Here is a 17,278-nt window from a genome sequence, read left to right on the forward strand (position 1 = left end):
CGTTTCCTATTATCTTTATGTACGGATGCTTTCCTGAATTATTTTGAATGACTATGGGGCGGGGTGGTGGAAAAGGCCGAGCTCATTAGTGATTTAACTGTTTGCATGTCTTAGGAATCGAGCTCGGCCAAACACATAAAAATAAAAGTCAAGAGATTTTGATCATGATTTCGAATTCCCTTTTATTTAATCATTTAGTTATATTATTCGCTAGCAGCATGTTTAGGCCGACCACACTCGGGTAGGCAAGACTTAGGATTTTTGTTAGTTTTTGAGGCGAGAGGTCGTTCTTTAGTTAAATTTATCCGGGAATGCCCCGAAGGATTTGTATATAGTTTATTCCGCGGAATGCCCCGTAGTGTTCTGTAATTGGAGGCCGAAAGCAGAACTCGTAGTAGTTTTATTTTTATTTTCATTTTCATTTTTCTTTTAGTAGGTGGGAACGACCTCGAGCCTTTTGTGTGTTTATTGTTCTTTTCTGCGTTTATTTTTACCTCAATTTGAATATTTTAAAAGCCAACTTGATTGGGTACGCAACCGTACTAGTTACGGGACTCGGGGAATGCCTAACACCATCTCCCCGAGTCAAATGAACCCCCTTACCCTGATTCTTTGGTGCAGACTTAGTTTTGAAGTCAAAAGTGTTTTAAAAGGAAAAATTATTTCTAGAAACGGTGACCTAACACATCGAAATTAAATGTCAGGTGGCGACTCTAAAAGTTCTTTTAAAAATACAATATTTTGTCACTTTCATAATTGAAAACTCTTTTGAGCTTTAAAACCACTTTTATATTTTTAAAGGGGTTAAGAGGTAAAAAAAGGGTGTGACACTATCCTTCTTCCCTTTATGCGTATCAATAATTGACCACTTTGCCACATTGAGTCTACTATTATCAACATGTACTTGTGATAAATCAATTTTTATTCAATGTTTGAATTTATCTTGATTTAACAAGATTTTTCCACATGTTACATTTACCAAATACAATCATTAGTTCTCGGCTTCCAATGTATTGTCATTTTAGACAACCTTCGTACGTAGATTGCCAACCAATCTGAGTTGTTGTTTAAGTCTCTACATTACTTTTGTTATTCACCAGTAGGAGAAGCCATCTTCATCTACTCATTAATGTTGTGTTGACATTAAAAAGATAATGTCTTAAACCAATTATTGAGAAAACATACACGATGATTCAGATTTTGTTGACAGACTACTGATGTGTTTGATTAATCTTTGATATGTAATATATAGCTTTACGTCTTAATAGTATACTTAAGCTAATTAACATTCTTTCTTTGATGCTCTAATTCATTACCCTTTTTAGACATGACAGATATATAGTGCTCTTCGTTGTTTGATATTATTATTATTATTAATCATAAGTGTTGATAAGTTATGTGTCTTTGTGTTTGGATAATTTAACAAACTTCATAAAAGAACCAGACATGGAACCTCATACATAGCCTCAAAGTGCTCGAAAGTCACATGTCTGGCACAAGTTCCAATGATATCAGTCAAAGGAACAACAGAGGGAACAGATAGCTATCAGTTCCTCCGGTCACGGTACAATTCAACTCCATACATCTGTTAAAGTTGTTGCACTACACATGCAATAGTGCAACAGCCACCTTTTGAAGCATGTTGTGTATCGAATACTTGCTAACACCATCCCAATGACCTCACTTATACATTACTAACATGAGGCAAGGGATTACATACACTTGCAAAACCCTAAATCATCAACTCTCTCAAGTATGCATTTGCCTTCATTCACTCCAAGTCTTGAAGAACAAAGTAGCAACATAAAGGACCAGATCCTAGCACTAAGTTCATCTTGTGTCCTTAGTATTGTTGTATCTTTGTTAATGTTATTCTCTTGTAATTCCTACTCAGCTTAGTTAGAAGCATCTCATAGGACATAAACCATAAATTTTGTGTTTGTGTTTGACTAGAGTAAGTCAAAGTAGTGAGCTTTGTAATAGAGTTATTACAAAGAAGTAGGTCGTAATCTAAAGTTGCGCGGTTAGTGAAGTTGAAATCCTATGAGTATAGGTTGTGGTTTCTAATCCCGTGAGCCGGGAGTTTTTCATGTACAATACCGCTGTATTATTTACTTACTGTTGTGTGTGTGTGTGTGTTATGTGGGAACTGATAGAGAACGAAGTTCTCTATATAGGTTGGTGGAGTTTTAGTTTACATCAATTGGTATCAGAGCAAGTTCTTTCTTTAAGGCTAACACCTAGAATGGATCCACATGGATGCTCCACCAAACATTGGAGAAGGTCAATCAACCTGCAGACCACCAAGATTCAATAGACGATACTACAGCTGGTGGAAGATAAGAATGCACGATTTTATCATGCACTACAAGATTTCGGACCTATTGTGGCGACTAAAATCGCTACAAAAGCACATAAAGTCGCCACAGGCATACAGCGGAGACTTGAAGGTTGCTGCAAGCACTACCGTAACTGAATGTTTTTTGCGACGACTCTTTAAACAGTAAAAGTCAATTCCTTACACCTGTTAAAGTTGTTGCACTGCACACGCAATAGTGCAGCAGTCACCTTTTGAAGTATGTTGTGTATCGGATACTTGCTTACACCATCCCAATAACCTCACTTATATATTACCAACATGAGGAAAAGGTTGACATACACTTGTGAAACCCTAAATCATCAACTTTCTCAAGTATGCAGCCACCTTCATTCTCTCCAAGGCTTGAAGAACAAAGTAACAACAAAATAAAGGACAAGATCCCAGCACTGAGTTTATCTTGTGTCCTTAGTATTGTTGTATCTTTGTTAATGTTATTCACTTGTAATTCCTACTCAGCTTAGTTTGAAGTATCTCTTAGGATAAAAACCATAAACCTGGTGTTTGTGTTTGACTAGAGTTAGTCAAAGTGGTGAGCTTTGTAATAGAGTTATTACAAAGAAGCTTGCAATAGAGTTATTGAAAGTAGGTGAGAGACTAAGAGTTTAATTTCTAGGTTACAATAGGTTGTAATCTAAAGTTGCGCGGTTAGTGAAGTTAAAATCCTATGAGTATAGGTCGTGGTTTCTAATCCCGTGAGTCGGGAGTTTTCCATGTACAATACTGATGTATTATTTACTTACTGTTGTGTGTGTGTGTTATATGGGAACTGATAGAGAACGAAGTTCGCTATACAGGTTGGTGGACTCTTAGTTTACATCAATTGGTATCAGAGCAAGTTCTTTCTTTATGGCTAACACCTAGAATGGATCCACATGGATGCTCCACCAAACATTGGAGAAGGTCAATCAACCTGCAGACCACCAAGATTCAATGGACGATACTACAGCTGGTGGAAGACAAGAATGCATGATTTTATCATGCACTACAAGATTTCGGACCTATTATGGCGACTAAAGTCGCTACAAAAGCACATAAAGTCGCCACAGGCATACAACGACGACTTGAAGGTTGCTGCAAGCACTACCATAACTGAATGTTTTTTGCGACGACTCTTTAAACAGTAAAAGTCAACTCCTTACAGCTGTTAAAGTTGTTGCACTGCACACGCAATAGTGCAGCAGTCACCTTTTGAAGTATGTTGTGTATCGGATACTTGCTTACACCATCCCAATAACCTCACTTATATATTACCAACATGAGGAAAAGGTTGACATACACTTATGAAACCCTAAATCATCAACTTTCTCAAGTATGCAGCCACCTTCATTCTCTCCAAGGCTTGGAGAACAAAGTAACAACAAAATAAAGGACAAGATCCTAGCACTGAGTTTATCTTGTGTCCTTAGTATTGTTGTATCTTTGTTAATGTTATTCACTTATAATTTCTATTAATCTTAGTTAGAAGCATCTCGTAAGATATAAACCATAAACGTTTTGTTTGCGTTTGACTAGAGTTAGTCAAAGTGGTGAGCTTTGTAATAGAGTTATTACAAAGAAGCTTGCAATAGGGTTATTGGAAGTAGGTGAGGGATAAAGAGTTGAATTTATAGGTTATAATAGGTTGTAATCTAAAGTTGCATGATTGGTGAAGTTGAAATCCTATGAGTGTATGTCGTGGTTTTTAATCTCATGAGCTGGGAGTTTTCCACGTACAATACTACTGTGTTGTTTACTTACTGTTGTATGTGTGTTCTGTGGGAACTGATAGAGAACCATGTTCTTTATACAGTTTGGTGGACTCTTAGTTTACACCAATTGTTATCAGAGCAGTTTCTTTCTATAAGGCTAACATCTAGAAAGGATCCACATGGATGCTCCACCAAACAATGAAGAAGGTCAATCAACCTATAGACCACCAAGATTCAATGGACGATCCTGCGGCTGGTGGAAGACAAGAATGCATGATTTTATCATGCACAACAAGAATTCTGACCTATTGTGGCGACTAAAGTCGCTACAAAAGCACATAAAGTCACCAAAGACATACAACGGCGACCTGAATGTTGCTACAAGCATTACCGTAACTGAATATTTTTTGCAACGACTCTTTAAACAGTACAAGTCAACTCCTTACAGCCGTTAAAGTTGTTGCACTGCACACGCAATAGTGAGGCAGTCACCTTTTGAAGCATGTTGTGTATCAGATACTTACTTACACCATCCCAATAACCTAACTTATATATTACCAACATGAGGAAAGGGATGATATACACTTGCAAAACCCTAAATCATCAACTCTCTCAAGTATGCAGCCACCTTCATTCACTTCAAGGCTTGAAGAACAAAGTAACAACAAATAAAGGACAAGATCCCTGCACCGAGTTCATCTTGTGTCCTTAGTATTGTTGTATCTTTGTTAATGTTATTCACTTGTAATTCCTATTCAGCTTAGTTAGAAGTATCTCGTAGGATAAAAACCATAAACCTTGTGTTTGTGTTTGACTAGAGTTAGTCAAAGTGGTGAGCTTTGTAATAGAGTTATTACAAAGAAGCTTGAAATAGAACTATTGCAAGTAGGTGAGGGATTAAGAGTTTAATTTTTAGGTTACAATAGGTTCTAATCTAAACTAACGCGGTTAGTGAAGTTAAAATCCTATGATTGTAGGTCGTGATTTTTAATCCCGTGAGTTGGGAGTTTTCCACGTACAATACTGATGTGTTATTTACTTACTGTTGTATATGTGTGTGTGTGTGTGTTCTATGGGAACTGATAGAGAACCAGGTTCTTTATATAGTTTGGTGGACTCTTTGTTTACAGCAATTTGTATCAGAGCAGGTTCTTTCTATAAGAGTAAGACCTTGAAAGGATCCATATGGATGCTCCACCAAATTTTGAAGAATGTCAATCAACCTACAGACCACTAAATTTCAATGGATGATACTACGGCTGGTGGAAGACAAGAATGCATGATTTTATATATGGCTGAAGATTCGGAGCTTTGGGATGTCACTTATGATGGAACGTTCATTCCCATGAGACCATTGGGAATACAGTAGTGACAGTCCCAAAGACAATGAAATAATACAATGATTTCTATCGTAAAGCTATAGAGAAAAACTTTCGAGCAAAGAAGATCCTCATCTGTGGTATTGGACCAGACGAGTACAACAGAACCTCAGCTTGTCAATCTACCAAGGAGATCTGGGAGTCTCTACAAACTACACATGAACGAACAACTCAAGTCAAGCAGTTAAAGATCGACATGCTCACTACTTAGTATGAACTCTTCAAGATGAAGGATGACAAGTCCATTCAGGACATGCATACTCGCTTCATTTCCATCATCAATGAGCTTCATTCTCTAGAGAGATCATTCTAAGGAACAAACTGGTGAGAAAAATAATCAGTGTGTTACCTGGATCTCAGGAGAGCATAGTCAATGCTATCACGGAGGCAAAAGATGTGCAAAAGCTGACGATTGACGAACTCATTGGAAATCTGAAGACCTATGAAGAAGAAGGACCATGAAAGAAGAGAACCCATAAAGGAGAAGAACCTGGTTCTCAAAGCGGACAATAGTGACTCAAGTAATGATGATGCTGACATGGCTATTTGACACGGGGGTTTCAGAAAATGGTTCACAAAAATGGATTTATTCCAAAAAGGGGTAACTCTAGCAGAACAAAAGGCTATGATTGCTATCACAAATGCGGGAAGCCAGAGAATTTCATCAAAGATCGCCCTCTCCACAAGCAGGACCATTACAAGCACAACACAGACAAGACGGCCAAGAGGAACCTGGTTCCTGACAGGAAATCCAAGAGAAAAGATGACGTTGAAAATATTGTGAAACAAGCTCTTGCTGCATGGGGAGATTCTTCTAGTGAATCTGAGGGCGATGATGAATAAGGCGGCCTCTTTATGATGTCCGTTGAAAGCGATGCAGCTGAATATGACTCCATCTTTGTCCTGATGGAAAAATCTGATGAGGATGAAGATGATGATGACGATGAGATAAACTTTCTAGACGTTCAAAGAAATTTGAAGTCTTACTCTTAAAAGAAGCTTGTATCTTTAGCTAATGTCATGATTGATGCTTACCATAACCTTATCAATGATAAAACTATTTTAACAGAGGAATTAGGAGAGGTAGTGCATGAGAGAGATGATTTACTTGTCATAGTTGTTGGCTTAAAAGACCATTAGGAATTTTAAAAAAGAAAAGGATGTTAAATTGAAAATGTTGAACATAAGAGAGATTATTTGTTGGTAGTAGTTGTGGATCTAAAAGAAACAGTAGGGGAATTAAAAAGGAAAAATATATCCGTGAAAGATTCAATAGAAAATTGCATGAACTCTTCAAAAAGAAAGGAAGTGGCGAGCGAGGCACACCTTAATCTTGAAAATGAACTCAAAAAGGTAAATTTGAGCCTGTGTGCTAAACTTAAAAGAAATAGAAAACTTCAGGAAGATCTAAGCATGGTTAAAAATGATCTAGATAAATATCTGAAGTGAACCTGGTCCTCTTATACAATCACTTCCATGTACAAAAGTAATGGCGGGAACAGGCACAGAATTGGGTTTCAAAAGGAAAAGGCACATTACAACCCACATAACAAGTATGTTACTGTTTCTGATAACTGGCTTTGCACTCATTGTGGTAATACTGGTCATATCAAGGATTCATGTAAGGCTAGATTTTAGTCCAGAAAAACAAAGTTTTTGTTCAAAATTATTTACTACTAGGGAACCCAGTCCCTACAATAAAAAGTTTGTGATGCCTGCTTGTACAAGAAGAAGTCTAATTCGCCCTTTTCCTCACTTCAAGGGACCCAAACTTCTTGGGTTCCTAAGTCTAATCTTTGATTTCCTTATGTAGTAACAGTGAAAGGAAGCAACCAAAGATGGTACATGGACAGTGGCTGCTCTAAACACATGACTGGAAGTACTGATGATTTCCTTTCGCTCAAAGCCCTGCAAGGTGGGAGTGTGTCCTTTGTCAATGGCAAAAAGGGATACATTTTGGGAGTTGGAAAAATTTGGAAGACTATTATTCACCCAATTGAGAATGTGTATTATGTGAATGGCTTAAAATATAGTTTGTTGAATTTCTCTCAAATCTGCGACAAAGGAAACAAAGTGGAGTTCTTATCAAATTCTTGCACAGTCACCAATCTTGTGAGTGGTGAAGTGGTTCTGGTGGCGAAAAGATTCAAAAACATCTATGTTGCTGACTTTGAGTCTCTAAATAGTGGGAATCTTACATGTTTCAGTGTTGTTGATGATAATGCTAAACTCTGGCACAGAAGATTGGAACATGCAAGCTTTTCCTTGTTGAACAAGCTGGTCAACAAGGACCTAGTTCGTGGATTGCCAAAATCAAAGTTCAAGGATCACAACGTGTGTGATGCATGTGTAAAAGGAAAGCAAGGCAGGTCCTCCTTCAAGCCAAAGAAAGAGGTAAGCACTTCAAGGCTACTGGATCTTCTCCATATGTATCTGTGTGGATCTATGAGGATGCCCAATAGAGGAGAAAAGAAGTACATCTTTGTCATTGGTGATGACTACTCCAGATCCACATGGAACTTGTTCCTCAGAACCAAGGATGACTCTTTTCCAATCTTTGCTGCCTTTGTGAATTCAAGTGATGATTAGCCATAATGTTATAAGCATAAGATATTATCAAGGCACCGAGTTCGACAATGCAAAATTTGACGAATTCTGTGCTGAGAACTGTATAAGTCATATTTTTTCAACTCCCAGAACACCCCCAACAAAATGGTGTTGTGGAGAGAAAGAATAGGACTCTTGAAGACATGGCAAGGACGATGCTAATTGACAGTGGTGTACCCAAGAGTTTTTGGGCAGAGACAGTGAACACTGCCTGCTATTTGATAAATAGGTGCATGATCAGATCCCTCATAAACAAGAGCTCGTATGAATTGCAAAACGGGAGAAAACCCAAGCTGACTTACTTGAGAACATTTGGTTGTAAATGTTTTGTTCTCATTAATGGTAAGGAAGCACTGGGAAAATCTGATGCCAAAAGTGATGAAGGGATCATTCTTGGATACTCTTCACAAATAAAAGCATACAAGGTCTACAACAAAAGGACTCAATGTGTAGAAGAAATCGTACAGGTAATCTTTGATGAATCACACCACTTAATTGGGAAAGATTCACATGATAAGAATGATCAAGACGGAGAGCATTCAAAGGTTCCTGGTGAAGTAATTGATATGAAAAACAGGAAGGGAGATCTAATGAGTCAGGTCAAGGAGTCTAATGAAGAAGATACAACAAAACCTCCGACTGATTCAGAGGAATTTGGTTCCTCTATTACAGCAACTGAAGTAGAAAACAGATTTGATGATGTGGTGCAACGAACTCCTGATGCTGAGCAGAGAAATGACACTCACTCATCCATGGATGCTAATGACAGATCCCACTTAGTAGAACCTGGGTCTTTTCAACATGAGACTCAGGTGTCTAACTGGAAGTACAAAGGCTTACACCCTCTCCAGAATGTAACCACCCCTCTTGATTTGGAACAACAACAACAACAACATACCCCAGTAATATCCCACACTGTGGGGTCTGAGGAGGGTAGTGTGTACGTAAACCTTAACCCTACCTTGTGAGGATAGAGAGGTTATTTCCAATAGACCCTCGGCTTAGGAAAGCATAAGCACCACATTAATTAAAATATAGACAAGAAGGGATAGTACCAAAAAGGCATAAAAATCATAATGAAAACAACAAGACAGTAAGGTAATCAACAATGAAAGAAAACAACGGTTAGTCATAAAAACCTACTACCAACAGAAAGAGAGACTACGTGCCAATACTACTGTTATGAACACTCTAGAATACCTACTCCACTACCCTAATCCTTGACCTCCATATCTTCCTATCAGGGGTCATGTCCTCGGTTAGCTGAAGCTGCGCCATGTCTTGCCTAATCACCTCGCCCCACCTCTTCCTTGTCCTACCTCTACCTCTCCGTAGGCCCTCCAATGTCAACCTCTCACACCTCCAATAGGAGCCGCACCCACCTTGTCGCGAATAACCTCATTTCTGATCCTATCTAACCTGGTGCGCCCGCACATCCATCTCAACATCCTCATCTCTACTACATTCATCTTCTAGGCATGAGCGATCTTTACTGGCCAACACTCAGCCCCATACAACATCATTGGTCTAACCACCACTCTGTAGAACTTATCCTTAAGTTTCGGTGGCACTTTCTAATCACATAAAACACCGGAAGTGAGTCTCCATTTCATCCATCCCGCCCCAATACGATGTGTGACATCTTCATCAATCTCTCCATCCCCTTGAATAATAGACCCAAGGTACTTAGAACTCCTTCTCCTAGGGATGACCTATGAGTCCAGCCTCACCTCCCCTTCCCCTCCTTGAGTCTCGCCACTGAACTTACACTCCAAGTATTCTGTCTTGGTCCTACTCAACTTGAAACCTTTAGATTCTAGGGTCTGCCTCCATACCTCTAATTGCACGTTCACACCATCTCGTGTCTCATCAATCAATAAAATATCATCTGCAAATAGCATTCACCATGGTACCTCCCCTTAGATGTGGCGCGTTAGTACGTCCATCACTAGACCAAACAAAAAAGGGCTGAGTGCTGACCCCTGATGCAACCCCATCATAATCGGGAAATGGTCCGAGTCCCCACCCACCGTCCTCACTCGGGTCTTTACTCTATCATACATGTAACGACTCGACCGATCATTTTTCTTTCTAGATTCTCGTTCCCCTAAATAAGACTCCCCGCATGTGCTTTAACTATTTTATGACTTGCAAGAATAGTTAGTTTGGGATTTGGAAGGGTTCGGGTTAAAATTGGAACACTTGGTTGCTTAAGTTGGCCTTAAAAGGCTAAGTTTGACTTCGGTCAACATTTTGAGTAAACGACCTCAGAATCAGGATTTGACGGTTCCAATAGGTTTGAATGATGATTACGGACTTGGGCGTATGTTCGAATCGAGTTTTGGATGACCCCGGAGTGTTTCGGCGCCTAATAGTGAAAGTTGGCATTTTGGGTGAATTTCATAAGTTTGGGTTGCAGTGGGTTTTTATGTTATATACGTTCGTTTGGGATTTTGATCCTGGGAATAGCTCCGTATGATGATTCTGGATTTAGGAGCACGACCGGATGTGGATTTGGAGGTCCGTAGGTCGTTTCGGGGTCTTTTGGCGGAAGTGGAATTTTTGAAGGTTTTTGGGAAGTTTGACAAAGAGTGGACTTTTTGCTATCAGGTTTATATTCCAATTTTGGAAGTTGGAGTAGGTCCGTAATGTCATTCAAGACTTGTGTACAAAATTTGAGGTCAATCGGACGTGACTTGATAGGAATCGGACGTGCGGATGTGTTTTAGAAGTTTTGAGTTTTCATGATTTGATTCATGCATTTGGCGTCCGATTCGTGCTTTTAGATGTTATTCCGGTGTTTCGATCGCGCGAACAAGTTTTTATGATGTTTTTAGACTTGTGTGGGCATTTGGTGTGAATGCCCGAGGGCTCGGGTGAGTTTCGGGCGCGTTCAGATGGATGAGAAGACTTCAGTTTTTATGGTTTTTTTTGTTGGTGTCTCAGGTACCGCAAATGCAAGATTTGATTCGCATTTGCAAACCTCCCATCTGCAAAAAAGGCTTCGCAATTGCGAAGAAGCCTAGTCAAGGCAGGAATCGCATTTACGAGATTTTCAGTCGCTTTTACGACCAGCCTCCCTTCGCATTTGCGAATATTTTGTCGCAATTGCGACCATGATAGTTGGGACTCAGCTTTGCATTTGTGAAGGTTTTGTTGCATTTGCGACCTTCGCATTTGCGAACAAGGTATCGCAATTGCGACACTTGTGACATGTGCAACAACTTTTAATGAGGGACTTATCTTTATTTCTCTCATTTTCCACTTGGTCTTGGACGACTTTGAGAGCATTTTTGAGAGGGTTCCATCAACATCAAGAGGTAAGTGATCCCTATCGGTTCTTTAGCTAAATACACGAATCATAAGTAGATTTAACATGGAAAATGGTAGGATTTATGGAATTTTTGAGGAAACCTAGGGTTTTGATATATGTGATTTAACCATGAAAATGATTATGGAAGGGGGTGAAAATTATATATTTGAGTTCGTAAGGTTATGGGTAACAACTTTCTTCAAAAATATTCAGAATCCGGGCACGGGCCCCGGGGGGGGGGGGGGGGGGAATTTTAGGAATTCTTCAATTGGTTGGGAAATCACTTTAATGGTTAGGATATGAACTTTTGAACATGTATTGACTATTTTATATTACACTTGACTAGTTTCGAGTCGTTTGGCACCGAGTTGAGGGTTTAAAGCACAATTTTGGACCGGAAAGTAAGCTTTGAGACGAGGTAAGTCTCTTTTCTAATCTTGTAAGAGGGAATTAACCCCATAGGTGAATTGAATTAATATGTACTTCTATTTTTTGGGGGGGGGGGGGATACGTATGCATGAGGTGACGAGAACCCATACTTAGCTACTAATTATGCTTATATCCGGGTAGTCTTAGGTTTACAACATGCCTTGTTGACACCGTTATTTGATTTTGCTTATTAATTGCATTGTATTTGAGCTGAGATTGAGTTTTTCAAGATTCAAGTTTAGATTCCTTATTTTTGGAAAGAATTAAAAAATATTATGATAATTTTTTAGAAATCTATGTTCACTCGCATCGCAAGTATTTTCCGCGAGCGAGGTAAACTCTACTATTCTCATGAGAGCAGGTCGTTCGCCTCGGCAGGTTAACAGATGCATCTATGGTTTGTGTCGTTCGACCCTCGGCAGTGCACACAGTATATGTATATGTATTTTTGACCGGGTCGTACGTCCTCGGCATAATTCGTGCGAAACAATACTTGGAGCCCAACTATATTTGGTATCATTTTATTTGGCTTGAGAGGTTAAATGGGAAAAAAATGATGGAAAGTTTAATTGGAATTTATTATCGATGAGAGAATTGCTTATTTAATTCTTGTTATTGAGTTTCATTATCATTATTTAGCCCATGTTTATTTAGAATTTCGATATTTTATTGTTAGCCCATAGTAAGTGTCGAAGTGGACCCTTCGTCACTACTTTTTCGAGGTTAGACTAGATACTTACTGGGTACATATTGTTTATGTACTCACGCTACACTTTTGCACTACCCGTGCAGGATCTGAGGCAGGTGCACTCCTGATTACCTCGAGACTTTGCGGTGACCTGCCTTCCGAGCTTGTTTTGCAGTACCCGAAGTTTTCCTTTTGCTTTTACTTTCTGGGTGTGTTTGGTATGAAGGAAAATATTTTCCGGAAAATGTTTTCTAATTTTCCCATGTTTGGTTGGCTTAAATGTTTTGGAAAACATTTTCCTTATGAACTCATTTTCCTCCAATTGGAGAAAAATATTTTCCTTATAAAGAAAAGGGAAAACATTTTCCAAAACTCCTTCTCAACCTTCCCCGCCCTATTCCCCACCCTCACCGACCCACCTCACACCCCCACACCCACCCACCTAAACCCCTCCCCCCACACTGCCCCCACCCCCGCACAAAAAAAGTTTTTTTTTGTAATTTTTAAATTTCTGTTTTTTTCGTTTTTCTGCACCATCCATCCCCCACCCCACTGCCCACCCCTGCACTAAAAAAAAAGATTTTTTTTTTACTTTTTTTTGTAATTTTGAATTTCTATTTTTCGTTTTTCTGTACCCCCCTCCCCCTCCCCGCCCCCCTCCCCGAAAAAAAAATATTTTTTATATATTTTCAGTTTTAGTTTTTTCATCTTTCGGTTTACAGGTTCAAAAATACAAGTCCCAAAGTTATGAGTTCGGAGGTTTATGTGTTTGGAAGTTTACGGTTTAGAAATTAAAAAGTTTATGGGTTCGAAATTTCGCGGTTTCGAAAGTTTAGCGGTTTGGAAGTTTATGAAATTTGTGGGTTCGGAAGGTTGTTGGTTCAAAAGTTTATGGCTTCATGTTTATTGTATCTAAATTATTTATGAATACTCTTGATAAGTTATTTTCTTTAATTTGCGTACCAAACACCGGAAAATGAATAAGATTACTACTTGTTTTCCAAGAAAATATTTTCAACGGAAAACATTTTCCGTTATGCCAAACACGCCCTCTGCCTATTTCACTTCTGATAGTAGTGTAGTATTATTTTGTATATTTTACTAGTAGCTCATACACTTGTGACACCAAATCTTGGAAATTAAGCTAGTAGGCACATGATGATTTTGGTTATTTATTTATCTCATTTGCTCTTAAAAATTATTTATATCTCATTTTATTAAATTTCACTTCTTAATTATGCACTAATTAAAAATTAGCTATTTCTAAATTGTTAAAAGAAACAATCGTGTGGTTAGTTCACTGTTGGCTTGCCTAGCGGTAACGTTGGGCGCTATCACGACCTATAGGAGGAATTGGGTCGTGACACATGTCCTTAATCAACCTAACATAGGCAACAGGTACACCTCTAGCCTCCAAACATCTCCACAAAACCTCCCTCAGAACTTTATCGTATGCCTTTTCTAAGTCGATGAACACCATATGCAAGTCCATCTTTCTCTCCCTATACTGCTCCATCAATCTCCTACAAAGGTGGATGGCTTTTGTAGTCGAACGGCCCGGCATATACCCAAACTGGTTCTCGAAAATAGACACACTCCTCACCCTTAGCTCTACCACTCTCTCCCAGACTTTCATAGTATGGCTAAGCAGCTTGATAACCCGATAGTTATTGTAATTTTGGATATCACCCTTGTTCTTGTATACAGTAACCATCGTACTCCACCTCTACTCGGGCATCTTCTTCATTCTAAAAATGACATTAAATAACCTAGTGAGCCACTCCAAGCCTGCCTTGCCCACACTCTTCCAAAACTCCACTGAAATTTCATCCGGCCCGGTTGCTTTTCCCCTACTCTTCTTAAGCATAGCCCCCTCAACTTCATCAACTCTAATCTGCCTACAATACCTATGGTCACAACAACTCCCAGAGAATTCCAAATCACCCAGTACAATGATCTTGTCCCCCTCCTCGTTCAAGAGACTATGCAATTAGGTCTTCCATCACCGAAGGATAAGCCCCTCATCCAACAAAGCTCTACCTTCTTTGTCCATGATGCACTTCACTTGGTCCAAGTCCTTCGCCTTCCTTTCTCGTGCCTTGGTAACCTGAACAACCTCTTATCCCCACCTCGGCCCTCGAGTTCCTCATACAAATGACTAAAAGCTGCAATCTTGGTCGCCGTAACTGGTAGCTTTGCCTCTTTCTTAGCCAACTTATAATGCTCCCTATTCGCCCTTTTCTCCTCCTCGTCTACACTTTCCACTAGCTTCAAATACGCTGCTTGCTTGGTTTCCTCTTTTTCTTGCACCTCTCCATTCCACCACCAGTCTCCCTTGTGACCACCACAGTAACCTTTTGAGACCCCTAATACCTCTCTCGTGGCTTCCCTAATGCACTGCGCAGTCGTGGTCCACATAGAGCTTGTGACCCCACTAGTCTTCTAAGCCCCCATAGTCACCAGTTTGGCCAAAACTCCTGCACTTTGGCTTCCATAAAGGCTCCCCACTTGATCCTATGTTGGCTATACATCGCCATCTTCCTCCTCTTCCTCATGATCTCAAGGTCCATGACCAGGAGCCTATGAAGGGTCGAGAGATTCTCACTCGGGATGACATTGCAATCCATGCAAAGGCCTCTATCGGACTTCCTGCAGAGTAAATAATCAATCTAAGTCTAGCCCACCGAAGTTCGGAAGGTGACAAGTGCTCCCTTTTCTTCAGGAAACTCGAGTTTGCTATCACCAAATCAAATGCTCTAGCAAAGTCCTGCAAAGACGTTCTTCATCCGTTTCTATCTCCAAAACCAAAGCCACCATGCACATCATCATATCCCCCAGACGTCGCTCCAATGTGGCTGTTGAAATCTCCTCCTATGAAAAGTTTCTCAGTATGCGGAATACGACGCACCATCTCATCCAAATCCTCCCAGAAATGCCTCTTGACTTCCTCATCCAAGCCTGCTTGGGGTGTGTACGCACTGATTATGTTCAAAATAAAACCTCCAAACACTAGATTAATAGCCATCAGCCTTCATTCACCCTCCTAACCTCCACCACCAGTTCACGAAGGTCCTTATCAACCAAGATACCTACCCCGTTCCTGCCCCCCACCCTTCCAGAATACCGAAGTTTGAAACTGCCCACATCCTGAGCCTTATCTCTTACCCACCTAGTGTCCTATACACAAGCTATATTAATCTTCCTTTTCTCGAGAATCTTCGCTATCTCTATAGATTTTTCAGTCAAATTTCCTATGTTCGAAGACTCCACACTCAGCCTAGTAGCTCCCTTAGCTCTCATACACCCTTACCCCCCCTCATCCTCACACCCCTTCCCCCGTACTGACACCCCCGAGGACAAGACCTTACCCTAGTATCATTTACCAAAGCCACTATAATCTAGGAGTCACTACGCAAGCACTATCCCGAAAACAAGCGACAAAAATAAAATGAATTACCGAAATATAATCTACCACTAAAGGTCGCAAAACAGGTGAAGAACTACAATAAAGGAACTAACGGGAACTATAATCTACAACTAATGGTCAAAAAAACGGGTGAAGAAATATAACAAAGGAACTAAGGGAGTTACAATCTACAACTAAAGGATAGAAAAACAGGTGAAGAAATAAAACAAAGGAACTAAAGGAACTATAATCTACAACTAAAGGATAGAAAAAATAGGTGAAGAAATACAATACAAGAGCTAAAAGGGGCTATAATCTACAACTAAAGGTCACAAAAAAATGTGCAAAACTAGAACAGAACTACTAGGGGATATTTGAAGTAAAGATTCAAAATAAAGATGTAAACAGGTAGATAACAATATAAACAAGTAGACAAAGCTAGTAGATAACAATATAAACAAGTAGGCAATGCTATCACTAATGCAATTACTTGACAATGCTAGGGCAAATACTAACTAATGATTCAAGAACAAAATAGGCCGGCAAGAAGATACAATTATGCTAAAATATCAAAATATTAAAATATCAAGACAATAGAGGAACAGTAGAACCTGAATTGGAGCCCTTGAAGTTAAACGGAAATCTGGCCGGCGGTGATGGATTGCGACAAACTGGAGCAATACTCTATGTATTCTCGGTCAAATAGGAAGAAGAAACTTCGAACATTTTGTGCTTTCTATTGAATTTAGACACACTAAGAAATCAAAATTTCTCGTAAAATGGAAGTGACGACGAGATTTGGGAATTCAAACTAATTTGCTTTCTCAGCCTTCCTGTCTCAAATTGAGCCCAAATATATCAAGGAAGCACTAAAATATGCTGACTGGATTGTTGTTATGCAAGATGAACTCCATCAATTTGATGGGAATTCAAACTAAATCAAAGACATGAAGCATGTTTTGCTTTCTCGGCCTTCCTGTCACAAATTGAGCCCAAAAATATCAAGGAAGCACTGAAAAATGCTGACTGGATTACTATTATGGAACAGTGCATGGCACATGGTTCCTCAACCTTCAGATAGAACTGTTATTGGAACCAGGGGGTGTTCAGAAACAAGCTAGATGAGTTTGGAAATAGAACAAGAAACAAGGCCAGGCTTGTTGATGGTAGGCTATAATTACGTATTTTAGTCGCTTATCGCACTCTAATTTACTGCACTTAATTGAGTTTGAGCTTTAATCTCTAGTGTTTTGCACTAATGGCGTGTTTTATGTCTTGTAGGAGTGATTCCGAGCTATGTAGGTGTTCCATTATATATATATATATATATATATATATATATATATATATATATATATATATATATATATATATATATCTTTCCCGCC

The 17,278-nt window shown here is 39.4% G+C and overlaps 1 protein-coding gene across 1 annotated transcript; it reads right to left on the minus strand.

Annotated features, from left to right (window-relative positions):
- Window positions 14,546-15,509, minus strand: LOC109224144. Its single transcript, XM_019388732.1, has 3 exons — window positions 15,393-15,509; window positions 15,090-15,251; window positions 14,546-14,881 (listed from the first exon to the last, which is right to left on the minus strand). Exons 1-3 carry the CDS (start codon window positions 15,507-15,509, stop codon window positions 14,546-14,548), a joined length of 615 nt encoding a protein of 204 aa, XP_019244277.1.

Source organism: Nicotiana attenuata, chromosome 3, assembly GCF_001879085.1.
Source record: "Nicotiana attenuata strain UT chromosome 3, NIATTr2, whole genome shotgun sequence".
NCBI lineage: Eukaryota > Viridiplantae > Streptophyta > Magnoliopsida > Solanales > Solanaceae > Nicotiana > Nicotiana attenuata.

What these genes read in the sequence shown, in the direction of transcription:
- LOC109224144 (XM_019388732.1), bottom strand. Translation starts at nt 15,509, where the DNA reads ATGGCTATTAATCTAGTGTTTGGAGGTTTTATTTTGAACATAATCAGT. An exon ending in GGGAGGATTTGGATGAGATG is followed by an intron (nt 15,252 to 15,392) that starts GTGCGTCGTATT and finishes ACGTCTTTGCAG; the next exon opens with GACTTTGCTAGAGCATTTGA. An exon ending in GGATTGCAATGTCATCCCGA is followed by an intron (nt 14,882 to 15,089) that starts GTGAGAATCTCT and finishes ACGACTGCGCAG; the next exon opens with TGCATTAGGGAAGCCACGAG.